Source organism: Phallusia mammillata, chromosome 2 (assembly GCF_965637545.1).
Source record: "Phallusia mammillata chromosome 2, kaPhaMamm4.hap1.1, whole genome shotgun sequence".
In the NCBI taxonomy this organism is placed as follows: Eukaryota; Metazoa; Chordata; class Ascidiacea; order Phlebobranchia; family Ascidiidae; genus Phallusia; species Phallusia mammillata.
This window is the reverse complement of record NC_137253.1, coordinates 15286854-15306773: the sequence shown is the minus strand read 5'-3', so window position 1 is coordinate 15306773 and position 19920 is coordinate 15286854. Positions and strand designations below refer to the sequence as shown.

At 35.7% G+C, this 19920-nt stretch overlaps 1 protein-coding gene and 1 pseudogene across 1 annotated transcript; one reads left to right on the top strand and one right to left on the bottom strand.

The window, feature by feature from the left end:
• Positions 1 to 2794: 2794 nt before the first annotated feature.
• LOC145212785 (small ribosomal subunit protein uS13 pseudogene) lies at positions 2795 to 3292 on the bottom strand (annotated as a pseudogene).
• Positions 3293 to 4066: 774 nt separating this feature from the next.
• LOC145212759 (ATP-dependent RNA helicase DDX54-like) lies at positions 4067 to 19283 on the top strand. Its single transcript, XM_080081005.1, has 17 exons — positions 4067 to 4356; positions 4834 to 4904; positions 5321 to 5509; positions 8405 to 8592; positions 8687 to 8870; positions 11194 to 11325; positions 13868 to 14078; positions 14859 to 14993; positions 15372 to 15495; positions 15608 to 15705; positions 15771 to 15844; positions 16202 to 16341; positions 16927 to 16993; positions 17063 to 17199; positions 17268 to 17352; positions 17935 to 18154; positions 18984 to 19283. Exons 1-17 carry the CDS (start codon positions 4191 to 4193, stop codon positions 19235 to 19237), a joined length of 2475 nt encoding a protein of 824 aa, XP_079937131.1. The 5' UTR covers positions 4067 to 4190; the 3' UTR covers positions 19238 to 19283.
• Positions 19284 to 19920: the final 637 nt, after the last annotated feature.

Here is a 19920-nt window from a genome sequence, read left to right as displayed (position 1 = left end):
TGGCTTATCATGCATGAACAAGAAGAACAATAAACGCCCAATTGGCGCAACATGCGATGTAATGGCACGGTGGCATAAACAATATACTCCTATGGCTAGGCTAGTGGACAGTACCTACACGTTTTGAGGTTTTTATGGTTAAATTCTTTCTTTCTTAAAGTCGGGGGCAGGAGATCTACAATGTGAAAGACCGGTACACAATTCTTTGGGCGCACAGACTTAACATGAGTGGTAAAAAGATTTACTTTCGTTAAAGAAAAATGCATACAAATAACAAATCAGCCAAGAATAGCACTTCAATATTTGCTCACCTCGTTTAAGAAAAGACATCGCACTGTGGTGTAACTGATTGTGTACGATAGAATAGAAACATGATCAAAACGGTGAGAAACGAAAATACTCGACGTTGGTGACAACACATAAAATACAGATTTCTGCAAAAAGTAAAATGTTTACAACTTCTTAGCTTAAAGAAACAGTCCAGAAATTTGGACGGCAAACTTGTAATTCTTTTGGTCGCTTGTCGTAAACTTTGCTGACATCACTAGAGCTTTTCTCAAGTTATCACTCGTTAAACAGCAAATTTTTGTAAGTTCTCCTCACTCGAGCGGTACCAAATTTTTGTAGTCACTGCAAATTAGAAAGAGGTATACCACCGTCCTTAACCTCCCAAGCTCCTGGGCTTGTCAGGACCGGAGTCCTGGAAACTCCACACACGTGTCTTGCACTTCGGTTCGTTTGTTTATTGTTCACGAGAAGAGAGAGAGAGATGGAAGAAGAGAGCTAAAAAGATCGAAATGAACGTGTGCGGTTTTATATATACTCCGGATAACGGCGTTAAATCGTACACTTGCGATTGGCTCTTGCACAAATTCCCACATAAAGCATCGTCCAATCACAGCACGAGACAAAACATACGGTTAAAGCTCGCAAACACCAGATCACAAAGTCGAATATGCATCCTAATTAACTGCGACAGGAAATATTACAAAGTCCGAACACGATTTGTCAATACAGTTGGATTTGGTTGCTATACATTTTAGCTTCCTCGCAAGCTTTGAGCTAGCGAGTCAAAACCGAGCTATTTTGGTAAACAAATATTGCAAAGTTTGCACAAACTATGTCGCAACCGCTACACTAGCAACTCGATCCATTGTGACGTCATTTTCGTCAAGCATTATTCAACACAAGTGTAAACAACAGACGGTTTCATTTGTTTGTTTGTTTTTTCACTTGACCACATTCAACAGCATAAAGTGATAATGTGGCACGAAAACACACTCGACACAGGTTCGAAACGTAGCGGTTGAAAATACGCAAAACAAAAAAAATGATGAAAAGAGAAGGTCGGTCGAAGTAGTTGAGTTGGACAACATTTATGAAAAAAAATGATTATAACAATGTCAAAGTCATGTTTCATTTCACTTGAGGCACACCCAAAATTAGCCATATAGTTTTAATGGAATAATAACTGACAAAATTAAAAACTACATATAAGTTTTGTGTGTAGATTTTTCTCAAACTGGACTTTGCTGCGTCCTTTTTTGTAACTCGTTTGCTGTTTATCAGTTTCTTCATTTTATTTGTCCAAAGCTACTAGGTGTTAAGTGAGAGAGTTATTTAGCTTTGGCCATTATTGTTTTGGAAGGATTTGTTACATTTGTATTGACACAAAAGGCTCAAACACTCCAATTTCTTGAAATTATATTTAATTGTAAACATTTTCCACATTGTGTGTTATAAAAGTTTTCACCAAGATTATAAATTTTTATCAGTTAAGTATTTTAAATTTCCTGTTGCTCCTGCAATTGTTTCTTTATGCATTCGATGTTGCCTGAAATTCATGAAGGCATTTAACTTCACAGCCACAAAGCCATTTTTTCTATGGTACCAATCAAAATTAAAACTGTGTATTTCTTGTTGTTGCTTATTTCTGTCTTACATATTTGGAATAAAAGGTGTTGTATACTATTTTTTCTTTGCACTTTTTAATTAAATCATAACTGAAAAAAAAAACCCATTTGCAGTCATGCAGATGCAGTAATCTTGATAACATAACTATATAGGGCTATACGATACGGGTGGTGCTGCGCGAGGCGCGAGCCACAGCCCCCTGTCTCATATTTCGTCCGGCATTCAGCTTTTCCAAGTGCGCATGGGTACGCATGCGCACTAAACGCAATGAAACTGGAGTGCCGATTAAGGCAGAAATTATGCTTGTTATATAACTGATTGTTTAAGCATAAAAAATATTGTGATGAATGTTATTTGAAATATAATAGTGGGAATATTAAGCAGAAAAAAATGTAGGGGTGCCGCAGCTCCGCAGCGCCTTAGCAAAAGCTGGCTGATTCAGTGATAAATTATTATGAAACCAACAGTCACTCAGTCAGAATGATAAATACTTGCAAAAGTTTTTCCAGCAAGTAGGCTACAACGATATCTTTGCCATTTTATTTTTGTTTGTGTCTAAAAATGCGACAAAACAAATTTGGCCCAAAGTAACAATAAAAGATCTCACACCGCACGTCATCAAGTTGTAGATTTTATCTTTACGTCACAGCAGATGTGAAAAAGTGAAAATTGCGTGTGGATACAACACTACCGCGATTGGTGATTGATTTAGTGGTAGACTGCAGTGCGATACTGCGGTTTATTTCCTTGAGCAAAATAAAGCAAACTCAACATATGACAGCGTCCTTTATCACCCCTTTTTGCCGTTTCCATACAAATTATACCTGCCGCATAATGTGAATAAAGTTGCAGCAATTTTTCATGTTAAAGAAGGAAATGTTTACTTTTTCTTAGACACACCGACAGTGCGACCACGTCGTCCGGTGAATTTGGTGTGTTGACCGCGAACACGGGGACCCCAGTAGTGACGAAGACCCCCTGTGAGCACGAATCTTCTTCATGCGTTCCAAATCCTCTCGGAGCTTGTTATCAAGCTGATTGGACAAAACCTGGCTGAACTTTCCATCTCTGGCATCCTTCTGACGATTAAGAAACCAGTCTGGGATCTTATACTGGCGCGGATTCTGCATAATTGTGACAACCCGGTCGTTTTGGTCTTCGGTCAGCTCGCCGGCGCGTTTTGACAGATCGACATCGGCCTTTTTGCAGATTCAATTGCCAAATCGGCGACCCACGCCTTTGATGGCGGTCACATGGCGAACATGATATTACGTCTGCCATCGATGTTTGTGTTCTGGATAGGCAAGATATGCTGGAATTTCTCAGGAATAACGAGAGCCATGATGAACGAAGTGTTCTTCAGCAGCGCATTCGCGAAAGAGGTAGCCTATAAGTCTTTGGTTATGCTTTATTATTCGATAATAGCGTGTTTTAGGATGTCTCTTGTGACATAACGAAGTACCGGCATCTTTTATGCTGTACTCGGCTACCTACAATCGCCGAATCGTTCGCATTAATTAGAAATGTTGTTAAATTAGAAAGAATCGTGACTGGACTAGTCTACTACAAGAAACATGGGTCAACTGACACTTGAATGGAGGAGTGGCCGTCGCGCCCCATTCCATTTATCGCTTACCGTATTTGATAGTTTTGGTTTTTCTTTTATTGGTGTGGTTTTTGCATTTTTCCCATAGCATTTTCTGATTTCAATAGGGCCGCGAAATATAAAAATGATTGCAAAGGGTCCATCAGGCAAAATTTTTAGAAAAGTTTGGGGACCTCTGGTTTGGATGATCATAGACGTTACCTCAAAAGTTGTCCTCATTTCTATCTAAAAACCATTACAACGAAGTCGTTTTCGTTACCCTGGCCATTTGTCAACAGAATCAAAAATAATTTAAAAATATAAAAAGCAAAGAAGTGTTTTTTATTCGATACCAGATTGGTCTGGATTATTAGTTTCAAAACACATGTGTGAGCTGCTCATTGCTGTTGCTGCACATCGCAATGTAGTTACGAAACGTTGGTAGTTGGTACTTGGTACGTGCGCAAATGATGAGAATTTTAAGATTATGGGCACCTGTATTTGCAAGAACTTTAAGATTATGCAATGTGTATAATATTGTGTCATGTTTACTTTGATTTGTTCATTAAGCAAGGGATGGGCATGGTTTTTATCTTTTTATAGGATCTTAACAAACCATTGCTTTGCATGCCAAACTGTTGCCACATTCTCCAACAAAAACGTTTTAACTTATTTCAGTAATTAGTCCAACATGGGAGTAGACCATGCCGAAAGTCAAGTCAAACAAAGCAACATTACTGAACTTGTTTCGTTGGTTGATGATGTTGGATATACATCAGAGGCTGAATTGGATACACGAAAGCTTGTTTCCCAAGTAAACAGAAAGAAAAAGAAATCTGGAGGATTTCAATCCATGGGCAAGTGATATTTTTGTTTTTTTTGCAAAATATTTGATGACCATCATATATACTAAATTATTTCAGGATATATAAAGTGTCTGTTTTGAAATTTTTCATCTTATTTGTAAAGTTTCGTTTTTGACAATTTAGTTAGGAATCTGCCCAACTCAACATCTCTCTGCATATCTGTTTTGAGTTTTTCAAGTGTTTTTGTTTAATACATGATGGCCAAAACTTGCAATAATAACAAACTATTGTGTCATCAAAGGCAATTTGATTTAAAAACTGAAATTTAGTAAGATGTATAAATTTGATGAATGTGCATGATTTACACAAAATACGCAATATATGAGATTAAAGCATTATTATTATTTTTAGTAAAGTGGTTCTGTCCACAATAACTTCAAACCTGCCCTATATAAGATAACTGTCATACAAAGGTTGTGTGTATGTAAACAGATTAATATTCTTTATGTATATATATGTACATTTTAGGTTTGTCTCACTTGATTTACAAGGGAATTATTAAAAAAGGTTACAAGGTTCCAACTCCAATACAGAGAAAAGTAAGAATCATTTTCCATATCTTTACCTGTTACTTCCAACAAACTCTAGTGCCATTGGATGGCTACTCTAGCCAATATGGCTAGATTATCTATCATCACCACCTGCAATGATGAGATCTTAGCACTGTCTGCAGCTTATTATTTTCCATTTGTCTTTTCATTATGCAATCTTATTTTTAAAAGAATGCACTTAAATACAGGGTTGGGCTTAAAAACATGTCTGCTTATATTGAATGCTTAATTACCTAATTACAAATATGAATGTAGTAAATGTACAATTTAGAATACAATTTAAATAGGAAAAAGAATACATGTACATGTACAATAGGAAAAAAAATACATGTACATGTACAATAGGAAAAAGAATACAAGAATACATATAGTTTATACTTTTTATTGCACTAATTGTTTTCTAGTGCATTCCACTTATCATGGACGATAAAGATGTGGTTGCTATGGCCAGGACAGGAAGTGGAAAGACAGCAGCATTTCTTATCCCTTTGTTTGAAAAGCTACAAACAAGACAGAGCACCATAGGGGCTAGAGGTCTTCTTCTTGCACCAACACGAGAACTTGCTCTCCAAACAATGAAGTTCTTTAAAGAGGTCTGGTAACCATCCTGATTTTACACAAATGCATGCATTTTGGCAAAAAATTATTTTTTGACCCTAACCTTATTTTTTAATTTCAATTTTTTTATGTTGGCAACAGCAGACAGTATTGTGGGAAAGTAGATAACTTGCTTTGTTGTGTAGTAGCAATAGTAAGTACTGCAACTTTCCAAAATTATTGTTTGAAACCTTACAACTTTTGTACATATAATGTACTCAAAGATCAAGGATATATCCAACATATATATTATATACATGTAACAAGTAGTGACAATTCTAGGTTGGCATTAGTAATGTCTTGTCAAATAATGTTCTTTGAAACGGATTTCAATGTAAACGGGTGTCTATTTAGATCAGGGTCTCCAAAACGCGGCAGCGAGGCAATTTTCCGTGGCCCGCAGTGTTATTAGCAAATGAAAAAATACCAATGTCTAGTCCAGGGGTGGGCAAACTACGGCCCGCGGGCCGCATGCGGCCCGGCAAAGGAGTTTGTGCGGCCCGCCAAATGTTCGCAAACTTTGAAGAGAAAGTGACCCAGCAACGCTGAATAGAATTATAAGCACAGGCGTAGAGTTTTAAAAATAACGGGGATGGGACTTGCCTAAACGCAGATACTTTTTACGTGCTTTAGCCGGTTGTTTCTGCCACGTTATTATGCAAATCGTCACTTGACACAATTTCTTTGTTTGATAAAGTAAAAGCGGTTTACGTTTTCAAATACAGCCCACTTTGCAATGTTGACGCCAAAACTTTGGTCACTTTGGATCAAGTTTAGGTCGTTGCAGTTCTTTGCAACGAACATTAAACACGGCTATTAAAAGCGGCTCGCATTGTTTAATGTTAGCGCAAGGAATTTATTAACAAAAAAACGTGGTGTAGCCTATGTTGAAACAAATGCTTGTTTATTTTTTAAAACAATTACAATTGTAGCGTTTCAACCAATGTGTGTACAATCATTAAAGTGACAACAAACGTATTTGCACATAGCTGAAAATATACTATGTTAATATTTTGGGCTAAATCAGGGGTACACAACGTGCGGCCGTAAGGCGACATGCGGCCGCGGAGACAAGTTTGTGCGGTCGTGGCCATGTATGTTAAAATACATGTACTGGCGGCCGTGACGTAACTAAAACTATTTTGCCTAATATTTTGATTTTCAAACAGCTAAAAACAGCTTTCGTGAGACTGGAAAAAAAGATTACCAGCCTAGTGACCATATACGCCAGACTTTTTATCCGCTTATTGTGTGCAAACAATGCGAAAGAACAGGCACCGCAATCGTCACAATACAGTTTATGACGTCATAAACAGTTAGCTCCGTTCAGCTAAACTAATGTACCAAGTTAGAAATTATTAATCTGGGCATTTCAGGCGACTTAAAATGATATATATATGTGATATAAACCAAATCCTTTACACAAGTTATTTCAAAACAAAAAAACAAGTAAGCAATTGGCGTCCGTTGGTGAAATACTATGCGGCCCGATAAGATTAAAAACCTTTGAATGCGGCCCTTGCACTGAAAAGTTTGCCCACCCCTGGTCTAGTCAAAGATGACCAACCTTTTTTATTTTACTCACCCATCGAGTGTCTAACAAGGGAAAATTAATGAAACTTTAACTCACCCCAGTATATTACTAAGTTAAAAATTAATCTTTGTTAGTCATTATGATGAAATAATGCGAATATTGTCTGATCATCAAAGTGTACACTTCAGAATCCGTTTGGTCATGTGTGTTAATTGAGGTATGTTTACGTTTATGAAGGCCAACCAACATTTTATTGACACCTGAGTAGGCCGCATAGATTGTTTCAGATGCCTAGGGCAGCGGCCAAACCGTTTCATTTTTATAACAAACGTTTTATAATTTTTCCGAATTTGACTCATGGTCCAAATAATTTTAATGCTAAAGCTAATTAAGCAAACGAAATCTTAAAAATTATCGTCTTTACCACTACAGCTTTTAGGATTCATTTCACTGAAGTAATATTTGCATGGTTACACATATCGCAACACACATTATGATCTAAGAGCGGTTTTCTGACATCACAGAGAAAACTAAGATATTAAATTATGCAAAAACAATTACTTTCATTGTTACTTGTGATGAAATTAAAAAGCCATGATTATCACACAAGTAAGATTGTAAAGGTGTGACATCTTGGAGGTTATCGAAATTGAGCCGTCAACCACTAAATCAGTGATCTTCAACCTGTGGATCGTGACCCCAAATGGGATTGACTAAACTTTTTCTGGGGTCGCTATAAATTCAATTTAATAGCGTTTAAATTTATTACCTAATAAAACGGTACGCTTGTGTTCTAGTTCGCAACCTTTGTGCATGTTTTGCAGTGCAGCTTGGTAGTTCGTGTCACAATCTAATCATTGTGATATAATAATCAATATAAAACATAGGATGTCCAAACCATTAATTGTTCCGCGATACATCCCTATGAATCACATATTTTGTCCAAAGTAATACAGCGGGACAGGGAAAAATATATACATTTACTGATTTCTACAAACAACGCGAAGTAGATTGGCCAAATTATATAAAACTTTTGGAGTCTTACATTTGAGCGTAATAATGCACGCTGAAAGCTAATATTTAAAGTCTACTTGAAAATTAAACAAGTAAATTTACACGATAAAAGTTTCAGTTTCGGCATTACTTTAAACTTTGGGGGAAAAAAAAAATGGGGTTGCATGTAAATGCTGATTTCATTTTCTTTTAAATTGGGGTCGCTTTCAAAAAAGGTTGGAAGACCACTGCACTAAGTGACCACAATAAAGACTTTAGTTTGAAAAATGCTGACTTAGATTTTTCGGTTATATGTAGTAGGATCTGATCAAGCCAATTATACAAAATATTTATTTGTTTTTAGCTTGGTCGATTTACAACACTAAAAGCAGCTTGTATTCTGGGTGGTGACAAAATGGATGACCAATTTGCTGCATTACATGAAAATCCAGATGTTATAGTTGCTACACCTGGTCGATTAATGCATGTTTTAGTTGAAATGGAACTACGACTTTCCTGTGTACAATATGTTGTGTTTGATGAAGCTGACAGGTAACCTTGATTAACTTGTGTTGTATTAGCACAAATAGTTCTTTATTTAAAAAAATATATCTTTGAAAATCTGCAAATGTTTGTATTTGTTAAGATTGTTCGAGCTTGGATTTCACGAACATCTTCATGAGATTCTAAAACGCTTGCCAGAAGATCGACAGACTCTTCTGTTTTCTGCAACACTTCCAAAACAGTTGATAGAATTTGCCAAAGCTGGACTCAATGATCCCACTCTAGTTCGTCTGGATGTAGATTCAAAACTTAGTGACCAACTTAAAGTAGGTTTAAAAGAAGTTCAATACGGGATTACATAATTTTTTTGTCTGCAGCTGACCGCATCACATCATTATTATGGGTCCCCTTCCCTGAAGGGAACACATATTGATTTTACTCAAAATGTTTTTGTTTTTTTTCTTTTTTTTTCTTCTCCCCAAAGTTTGTCCGACTCGTTTTTCCATCAAATCCTTGATGGATTTGGATGAAATTTACACAGATGGTAGATGTAGTTATGTAGATGTGCATCCCACTTTGTTTTTGTTGATAACCCCGGCATTTACCCCGCTAGCCCCCTAAAATGGGTATTTTTTCCCCGAAGTTTGTCCGACTCGTTTTTCCATCAAATGTTTGATGGATTTGGCTGAAATTTACACAGATGGTAGATGTAGTTATGTAGATGTGCATCCCACTTTGTTTTTGTTGATAACCCCAGTATTTACCCCGCTATCCCCCTAAAATGGGTATTTTCCCCCGAAGTTTGTCCGACTCGTTTTTCTATCAAATGTTTGATGGATTCAGCTGAAATATACACAGACGGTAGATGTAGTTATGTAGATGTGCATCCCACTTTATTTTTGTTGATAACCCCAGTATTTACCCCGCTAGCCCCCTAAAATGTTTTTTTTCCCGAAGTTTGTCTGACTCGTTTTGCCATCAAATGCTTGATGGATGTGACTGAAACTTATACAGATGGTAGATGTAGTTATGTAGATGTGCATCCCACTTTGTTTTTGTTGATAACCCCAGTATTCACCCTGCTAGCCCCTTAAAATGGGTATTTTCCCCCGAAGTTTGTCCGACTCGTTTTTCTATCAAATGTTTGATGGATTCGGCTGAAATTTACACAGATGGTAGATGTAGTTATGTAGATGTGCATACCACTTTGTTTTTGTTGATAACCCCAGTATTTACCCCGCTAGCCCCCTAAAATGTTTTTCCCCCCGAAGTTTGTCTGACTCGTTTTGCCATCAAATGCTTGATGGATGTGACTGAAACTTATACAGATGGTAGATATAGTTATGTAGATGTGCATCCCACTTTGTTTGTCCAGATAACCCTAGTATTTACCCCACTAGCCCCCTAAAAGGGGTGAGTTTATAAACAATGTCAGAATTGGCTAAAATTTGGATAGCTTGTAAAGTATGCCAATTATCGTTATTGCGTCATTGCAGTTCGGGGGTTGTTAACAGCCCTTTGACATCAGAAACATTAACAGTTGTTGCTCAAAACACCTCTAGTGGTTGAAATTTTAAACGTTGGCAGATTGGACTGAAATTTTGCAGTGCTATTGATTGAGTCATTGTGGTTTCCTTCGTTTAAGTTTGTGTGTGTTGAACCTCAATTAGTTATCGTACTTACTCATTGTTATCTATTGAAATGCATTATCTACAACTTTGCATGTGTGGGGACCCATGAGTTTTTGCTTGCAGAAACAACCAAGGTTATAAAAGACGATGGCTAATATAGGACCCAATATAAATAAGTGTAGGAAATATATTAATGTTTCAAAATATGCTATAGTGTATGTGCAAGGGCAATATGTGCTAAGCCACCCTTCTAGTTTTTTTTAACCAATAAGTAATGCTAATAATGAAAAAAATCAGAGGCAATGTGTAATTGAATATCTCATCTGCTCATGCCCATTATGATGTATGGCTGTCTCACTATATCTATACCTCCTTTGCCAGAGAATGTAAAAAAAAACTAGGATTTTTTTGAAAGGGTTTTGTTGAAGCCTGTATAGACATTGTAATGTACATAATTAGGCATGGTTACATGATTTACACCAACTGACCTAGGTTGAATTGACATAAATTTTGGGATTAAATGATTGAACAAAATTTCTTTTTTAAGCCCATTTAGTTTATGTTGTGTAGCTCATAACTTTAAACTATCTAATACTCATTCTGATATGTAACAGAAAGGGTGTAAAGACTAAAGACTTCAGCTTTCATATTAGGGGTTATGTAAACAAACACATGTATGAAAAGTCAACACTAATCCTTACGTCATCAGAAACTTGACAGCTTTTTACCAGCACTTAGTAGCAATGCTTACGTCTAAGATGCCTAAGCGAAATAACCTAATCTCAAACAAAGTTGGTTATTTAATGAAAAAGGGATTAAAAAAAAATTAAGTCAATTTTGAGTAAGCAGTTGATTACAGTCAGTTGCATATTTCCTTGTAAATATATGTTGAAATGTTACCAAAATCTTTATTGACAGTACATGGGTACAACTAACTAGATGCGTTTAGGATTGGAAAATATTTTTTAAAAGAGCAACAAATATTAGATTTACTTTTGATTTTGGTGTTTATTTGCAGCTTGCATTTTTGCACTGTCGCTTTGAAGATAAACTTCCAGTTTTGCTTCATCTTTTGCGAAATGTGTTCAGCGAAACTGAACAAACTGTTGTATTTGTTCCAACAAAACACCATGTGGAATATATTAAAGAGGTAATTCTTAGGTATGATTAAACACACTCAGTACATTGATGCACATTACTATTTTGATGTTTTATAACTATCTGCAATGTTTGACACTAAATGGCATACAATTAAGAAAAAAGTCTTAACACATACAATTAAGAAAAGGGTTTCTCATCTGTCGGTGCTGGTGCACTTAAACTATTTGACTGGTGGCTCAAAATCTCCACATATATATATATTCATACTTTATGTAAAAATCTTTAAGGTGTATGTAATAAGTTTATAAATACTATGGCTGTGATCTTACAAACTTTATAAAATATCAGGTAACCAAACTGGATAATTTAAGGCAGTTTTAGCTGATTAGGATGGAATAAATGTTACACGGTGATTTTAATTTGCTTTAAATGTTTAACAGACTTTTTAAATTTAAATTAATGTAAATTTTAACTTATGTTTCATTTTTGATTTACTATGTTAAACAAAACTTTACATGATGTCATCAAGGCATGCTAAATATTAACTAGAATTGCTGCAAAGTTAAATTTGCAAAATTTGTGTTTTTCTTGCTCCTTGTATAGTATGGAAAGTAGATAACTTGCTTTGTTCTGTAATAGCAATAGTAAGTACTGCAACTTTCCGAAATAAAGCTCTGATAAACCTTGTCACTGCAACTCACATTGATTGTAAGTTACATGATTTATCAAACATGACATCTGTTGTGCAAGATTTTATAAAGAGCATTGCTGGAATATTAACACTCTGTTCTGTTCATTATGGGTTCCCTTCCCTGAAGGGGACACATATTGATTTTACTCAAAATGTTTTTTTTTCTTCTACCCTAAGTTTGTCCGACTCGTTTTTCCATTAAATGTTTGATGGATTTGGCTGAAATTTACACAGATGGTAGATATAGTTATATAGATGTGCATCCCACTTTGTTTTTGTTGATAACCCCAGTATTTACCCCGCTAGCCCCCTAAAATGGGTTATTTTCTTCCCAAAGTTTGTCCGACTCGTTTTTCCATCAAATGTTAGATGGATTTGGATGAAATTTACACAGATGGTAGATTTTGTTATGTAGATGTGCATCCCACTTTGTTTTTGTTAATAACCCTAGTATTTGCCCCGCTACCCCCTAAAATGGGTGAGTTTGTAAACAGTGTCAGATTTGGCTGAAATTTGGATAGCTTATAGAGTATGCCATTTATAGATGTCGATTGGTGTGTTCAACCCTGTAGCCCCAACATTTACCTTACAAGCCCCCAAAGTGTAAAACGTATTTGTATGTTACTGGGCACCACAAACGAAAGATTTTTGTTGCTCAATAGTGTTACAAGGGCAAGGAGTTGTATGTTACTCGTTTGTGACTTTGTGGATTGCTTGGTGAACAGTTTTGTGCCATGGCAGTTAGGGGGTTGTTAACAGCCCTATGATGTAAGAAACAATAACGGTTGTTGCTCAAAACACCTCTAGTGGTCGAAATTTTAAACATTGGCGGATTGGGCTGAAATTGTGCTATACTATTGATTGAGTCATTGAGGTTTCATATTTTTTTAGTTTGTGTGTCGGACCCCATTAGTTACTACTAGCCCCCAAAAATGGGTCAGTTTTTTAAACAGTGTCGGGATTGGATAAAATTTGGGTAGTATGTGGACCATGCTATTTGTAGGTTTCAATTGATGTGTTTTACCTTGTAGCCCCAACATTTACTTAACTAGGCCTAAAAAATAAATGAACTTTTAAAAAAACGTCATAATGATATGAAATTTGCAAAGTTTATTAAACATACTAAGTCCTTAAATGTTATGTTTTGCCCTCTAGCTCCACAACTTAACCAACTAATCTCTAAAATGTGTAACCCTCTTCACAATGTTCGAATTGAATATAAATTGGACAGCTTGTAGAATTTGCTATTCATTTTTTGTTTTACCCCATTATGCCACTTCTTACTCCTTTGTTTCTTTGAAAAAGAACGTTAAATATTACATACTTCAAACAATACCTGGGGTGAATCTAAATTTATATAGTTTGTTCTCTACATAGTATTAATATTTAAGACCAGTCCCGATCACTGCGTTTTACTTTACAACACTAAACTTTTACATAGTTATCTCTTGAATGCATTATCTACAACCTTGCATGTGTGGGGAGTTTCTGCTTGCAGAAACAACTAAGGTTATAAAAGACAGTGGATGGTATGGGACCCAATATGAAATAAGCATAGGAAATATATCAATGTTTTAAAAGTGGTTATAGTGTATATGCAAGGGCAATATGTGCTAAGCCACCCTTCTAGTTGTTTTTACATTTAATTTCTACAAATGCATGAGTTATTTAAGTATTACTGATCTACAATCTTCCAAAGGGCCCAAGTGGGTGCAGTTTATTTTTTGAGGATAAAAAACATGACAACTAAATCATTGTCATTTGTTTGCCATAATGTTTTGTTTTACTGATACTGAATGCCCTATGAGTAGTATTTTTTTGTTTTCTTTTAACAGCTGTTTTCTTTGCATATCCTTTTTTATCTATTAACTATTGAAGGGGATTTTTTCTCATTATACAGGTTTTGTTGCAGTTCGAAATTGTTTGCTCTTATGTGTACAGCAGTCTGGATCAAACTGCGCGTAAAATCAACTTGTCAAAGTTCCGTAACAAGACTACAATGATCCTACTTGTAACTGATGTAGCAGCTCGTGGTCTTGATATTCCGATGCTTGATAATGTGGTGAACTACAGTTTTCCTTCTAAATCCAAGTTATTTGTGCACCGAGTAGGCAAGTTATTCCACTGTTGTCGAAACACATTTTAACAGTATTTTTTAAGTTGTTTGCTTATTATAGGACAGCTTTTAACTTTTCTTTGAATTCACGAATTGTTCACCCTAAATTTTCTTTGAATTCATGAATTGTTCACCCTAAATTTTATTTGTGTTAGATGTCTCTTTATTAAGTATTTTGGCTCAAGCAAGGGTACACAACCTGCAGCTGTTCGCCTGCATGCGTCAGCCAGCAACACTTAAATATGGCCATGAAAATATGTATTAAAATATAGATGAACTGATGGGCATGAATTGATTAAAACTGTTTTGCTAGACTAGATTTAAAAACTGATCTGAATGGCTTTGCACGGTAGGCAAGATGTATAAATGGCCCTGTAGCCATACATGTCAAGCTTATTTAATGCATATTTTGTGCAAAATGTATATGTGTGTGGCGATGTCACAAACGGGTTTGATTGCCAAAATGTACAGTTTAATCTTCAGGTCTAGCAATAGGTTTGTTTTCTTTTATAGTATGGAAAGTAGATAACTTGCTTTGTTCTGTAATAGCAATAGTAAGTACTGCAACTTTCCGAAATAAAGCTCTGACAAACCTTGTCACTGCAAGTCACATTGACTGTAAGTTATATGGTTTATCAAACATGACATACTCTCCAATACTATGTAGATTCCCTATATACTTTTGTTGTACAGTATATAATGTTATTTAACACTGCCCAACATATTCCTTTTGCAGTGTTCTATATTTTCTCTAAAATATCAATATTTTTTTCAGGTAGAGTTGCAAGAGCTGGTCGAACAGGAACTGCCTACTCCATAGTTTGTCCAGATGAATTGCCATATGTCATCGACTTACATTTGTTCCTCGGTCGCCCTTTGAGCTTTGTAAACCCCAATGAAAACTATCAAGGTAGACACATGTTCGTGACGGACGGAAATTATTGTGACAGTTGTTTGTTTCAATCTCCAAATCTGTTGTATGTGTGTGTGGAAGGTATAGGTACGCAAATGGGCAAAGATGTGTTCATTTGTCACTGAGGCTTTCCTAAATTATACAAAGTGTGTTTGAGAACCCTGCCACTTGCAGAAACTGGGGTATGGACAGTTATGGCACATACATTTTGTTCAAAAAGAATGCCAGGTCAATGGCAAGATTTCAAATTTGATCAGTTTTTTTACTAGACTTAATAACATAAATTGTATTGCACATTATTTATTTCATAAGTGTTCAACAAAAATACAAGTGTTTAACAAAAATCCCAGTATGCTACTTTGATCTGTTATTTAGCATGGGACTCTTTGTATGGATCTGTGGCACAAGTTGTTATTGATGAGGAAAGATCAACTTTGGCTTCCATTGCTAAAAACTCAGAACTCCAAGCTCTCCAGAAAGTGTCCGAAAATGCTTACAAGTGGGAATTAACTAGTTAATTTGCCAATGTGCCATATTTATGCAGTGTGACTCAATCTGTTATTTTTCATGCTACTCTCTCCTCATGCTAATACAATACTTGCATTTTTTAGGCAGTATTATAAATCAAGGCCAGCAGCAGCTTCCGAATCAATTAAACGGACAAAGGAAATTTTGATCTCAACCAAAATTGGAATTCACCCAATTTATGGTAAATATCTATCATCTGCCGTGCTGACTGGTAGTGAACTAATTTGTTGGTCGAATCTTGTGCAGGAGATGTAATTGATTCCTCAGAAAGTGCTCGATTGGAACTGCTTTCAAATGTGAAGAAATACAAGCCAACATCAGTATGTGGTCTTGGCCTTTTTTTTATAATTTTATGAGCATATATTTTGAACAATGCAGAGATATTCTGTTTGTAGTTTGCTGCATAAGATTATCCTAAGCTGTAAAGTGCTGTTATTTTCTCTTGTATAAAACGGGAAAAACCTAAAAAATATCATCTCGTATATTTGGTGTTTTGTCTATGTGTTTACTGTTAACTTGTTTTGTCTGCAATGGAAAGGTCTGACATAAATTTGACCAACTAGAAAGGTGTAAGACAATACATGGCAATACCCAAGTAGTATAAAATTTGTGACTGAATCTGAAAAAATGAAGACTGCCAACTTGATTACTTACTGGTGTCAATATCTTTTTCACAGACCATATTTGAAATTGGGGCTACAACCAAAAGCACTGGTGCTTCTGTGATGAAAAAAACGAGAAAAAGAAATATTAAATTTGTTGACAAATACAAAGAAAAAATAAAGACTTTGAAGGATGATGTCGACTTACACAACAAGTAAGCATACTTTGTTTTTGTTTGAATTGAATGGTTGGTAATGGTAACAAATGATATTTTTTATTTAATCCTTGTTACTAAAGCATCTAAAATCACCATTAGGTTTGAAAATGCACTAATTTGGAGTTAGAAATTAAAGTTAAACGTGATATTCAAAGCAGAGCATCACTTTTTTATTCTGTGTGATCAGTTAAAAAATTTTGACTTCGTAAAACGCTTATTTTTTGTGCGTCTTACTGGTCCTTCAGGCTAATCTAATAATATCAACACATTTTACGGTTTTATATTAGGATTTAATGCTTAGTGTCCATTAGTCATGATGGTACAAAAAGGAACAGGTTATTCAAAGACTTTCTCGAGTTAAAATTTGGTAATCTTACCAGCGAAAAATAACTAAAAAATCATTTTGCACAACTAAGCGATTCATCAATTAATGTCATGTGTAAAACATTTTTTTGCACAAATCAGTTAAAAATACACTTATATGACATACATACAACATAACTTATATATCACTAATGGAAACCAACAAAAATCTATCCTTTCTACTAAATATTATTTCTAATAAATGAACAAATGTTTTAGTATTTCAAAGGGTTCTCAACATTCTGAAATGGATGATGAAGATAAAGTAACAGAAGAAGAACTAAAGGTTTGTATGTTGCGCATTAACTACCTTCAAAACTTTGTGTGTTTATTCAATTTCATTTTGTTTGAACAGGATGTGTTTGCTCGAGTTATAAAACCGTCATCTACAGGCTTTATGGAAAAAAAGAAATTCAAGAAAAGGCGACAAAATTTTCGTGATGAACAATTTTTTATTGGTTACACACCAAAAGACCACCACACAGAATCTGGGTTAGTCCAAAGTGACACCGAGTTTAACATACTAGTAAAACCTATTTCAACCCCATGCTGTGTTTTAGACTGTCTGTTGCATCTGGTCAAGTCAGTTTTGCCAAAGAAGCCTCCAATGTTAGTCTGGACTTAATGGGTGATGAAGATGTGCAGGTAAACAAACCTTAAAAGCGGTGTGTAACAAATGTAGAAGAACTTGAATCCTGCAGTTAAACATTTTTTTAATGAGAGCGTTTCAGCAACCGTTTACGCAAGCAAAGCGGAAATTTAAAGGGTCTTGTCCCAATAAAATTATTCGATGCTAGTTGTGAAAAAATGTTTAACGCGATTTAAATGATTCTGTGGTATATAGTTAGGCGAAAAAGACACGTTTACGCTTCAATGTTGAGTGTGTAAAAGATTCGGTTCATTCCGAATCGCAACAAATTGTTCGACGGAACCGAATCTTCATAAAAACCGCTGACTCGACCGAATATATTTGTCCACCGATTCGGTACACTGGTCTAAACTTTAAAGACATCTAAATGAGATTGTTTTTCAATACTCCTTTGTTTAGAATTGAATGCAAAACATACTTTTGTAAACAGGTTTTAAATATCTTCTAATTTCAGGTTACTAACATAGTTGTGAACTGAAACTGTTATGTATCAATTGTATTGCAATTAGTGTTACCAAATTTCTCAAATTTAATGTGCTGTTTTGAAATGTGGCTAATACATTCGGATTTGTTGTTAGTTACGGAAGCAGAGAACTCAGAAAAAGGTATGGGATCGAAAACGGAAGAAATTTGTGAATGCACAAGATGTGGGACCGGCAAAAAAGAAGATTAAGACAGAAAGTGGAAGAGTGATATCGGCTACGTACAAGAAAAACATTTATGCCGAATGGAAGAAAAAAACAAAGTTTGACGAGAGAGAAGGTCAGGGAGAAGTTGATGGCAAGGAGGACTGGAGAGGTTGGTTGGTTTTGTCATAACATTGTAAAAGGTTAACTTACCGAAACAAACATACAAACACTGATCTTGTTTTCAGGTAATGATTTTTGTTTCTTACCCCTAACGTCTAAACTGTTTATTCATCTGCTTAACTTTTACAACCTACGTATAGTCGCTTACCCCTAACATAGCTAAGGGACAAGCATGTTATAGTCCAGGGCAAGCAAATTTTCAACTTTTATATCCAACATGAGAAAATACTTAAAAATAAAGGAACATATATTCTTGCAGAGTAAAAATGGCACAAACACTATGTAGAAAAAGCCAACTTAGCTTGAACCTAGAATGAAGGAAGCACTTGCCTTTGCTCATTCTGAGGTTGCTATGCCTTCCTTATTTTTAAGATTTATCTTTGTTTCGATGGACGGCGCCTTAGAAAATTTGATGCCCTTCTTTTTGACATGTTTTTATTTAGTCAGTTTCAACAACGTTCAGTATTTTTTAAAAACCCTGATGTTCGCCTCCATAATTGTTGACCACATCATATGGTGGCCGCCACACTTAGTCTGTGCAAGTAATTTTGTGAATATTTTTCAAACTTAAACCAGTTGAAATTATTGACAAATATTTTGTAAAATTGCTTGTTTCGTTGTGGTGGAAATTTATAGTCTTTACTGGTCTTCCCTATTTTATAGCTTTAGGTCCATGGTAACCCTTACTCCGTTTTGGCGGATGTACAAACGCTAACTTAACGCTAAAGGAATTAACTAAAACATAACCAATTGTAATATGAAAAAAACTTACTTGTTGAAAAACCCGCAGTAAATAAACATGTTTTTCCGCATCGCAGGAGGTCGTTGTCGCAACAAACGTTTCCAGAAAAAGGCTGGAGGGTTTCAAAATAAATCTTCCTCGGACAACTACGAAAATGGTGGAAAATTTGGAAGACCAGGAAGAGGAAAGTCTTCAAATCATGGCGGAAAACAAGGAAAAGTTCGCTCTGAACTAAAGAGACCCGAACAGATTCTTAAAGCGCGAAAACAAACTAAGCAAAAACAGAAGCTGAAACAAAAACGAAGGCCAAGGAACACTCGGAAAAGATAATTTTTTTGAATAGAGTAAATGTTAAGAAATAAAATATTACGTGAAACATTTTGTGGTCTTGTACTATGTGGACTAAAACTTCTACTTTGCTTGACTATTGTTTCAATTTGAGTCACCTACTTTTTTCACATCGTAATAAGCTTAGATCAATTTAGGATTTTAAGCAGCAGCGTAAGCTTTCGGAAAATGACGAAAATCTGATTAACATGTAGTGTACTATCTGTTATATATTTTAAGGTTACACTACGCAGTGTAGCCTAGACCAGGGCATCTCGAACTGTGGGTCGCGAAACGAAACATGCGTTATTTTGTCATTGTCACAATAAATGGTAGACGTGCGTAAATGTATTGTACACACATCATTCACGTGTATAGGCTATACCCATCAAGGGGTCACATAGATATTCCTTTTCTGAAATTGGGTCGCGGGGCAAGAAAGTTTGAGACGCCCTGGCCTAGATTACCGCCGGGACCGGCCTCTTTTCATGCGTAAATACTATGTTTCTACTTAACTATGGCATCCCAGGTTTATTGGAAACATGTTTAAAAAGATTGTGGCGACGGAAAAGTGGTCCAGAAAGGGTGATTGGCGGGAAAACCTACAACACGCAATGTACGTAATGTATACAGACAGAATTGATAAAAAGACTGACCTTTAGGACTATTAGAGCTGGAATAAGGCT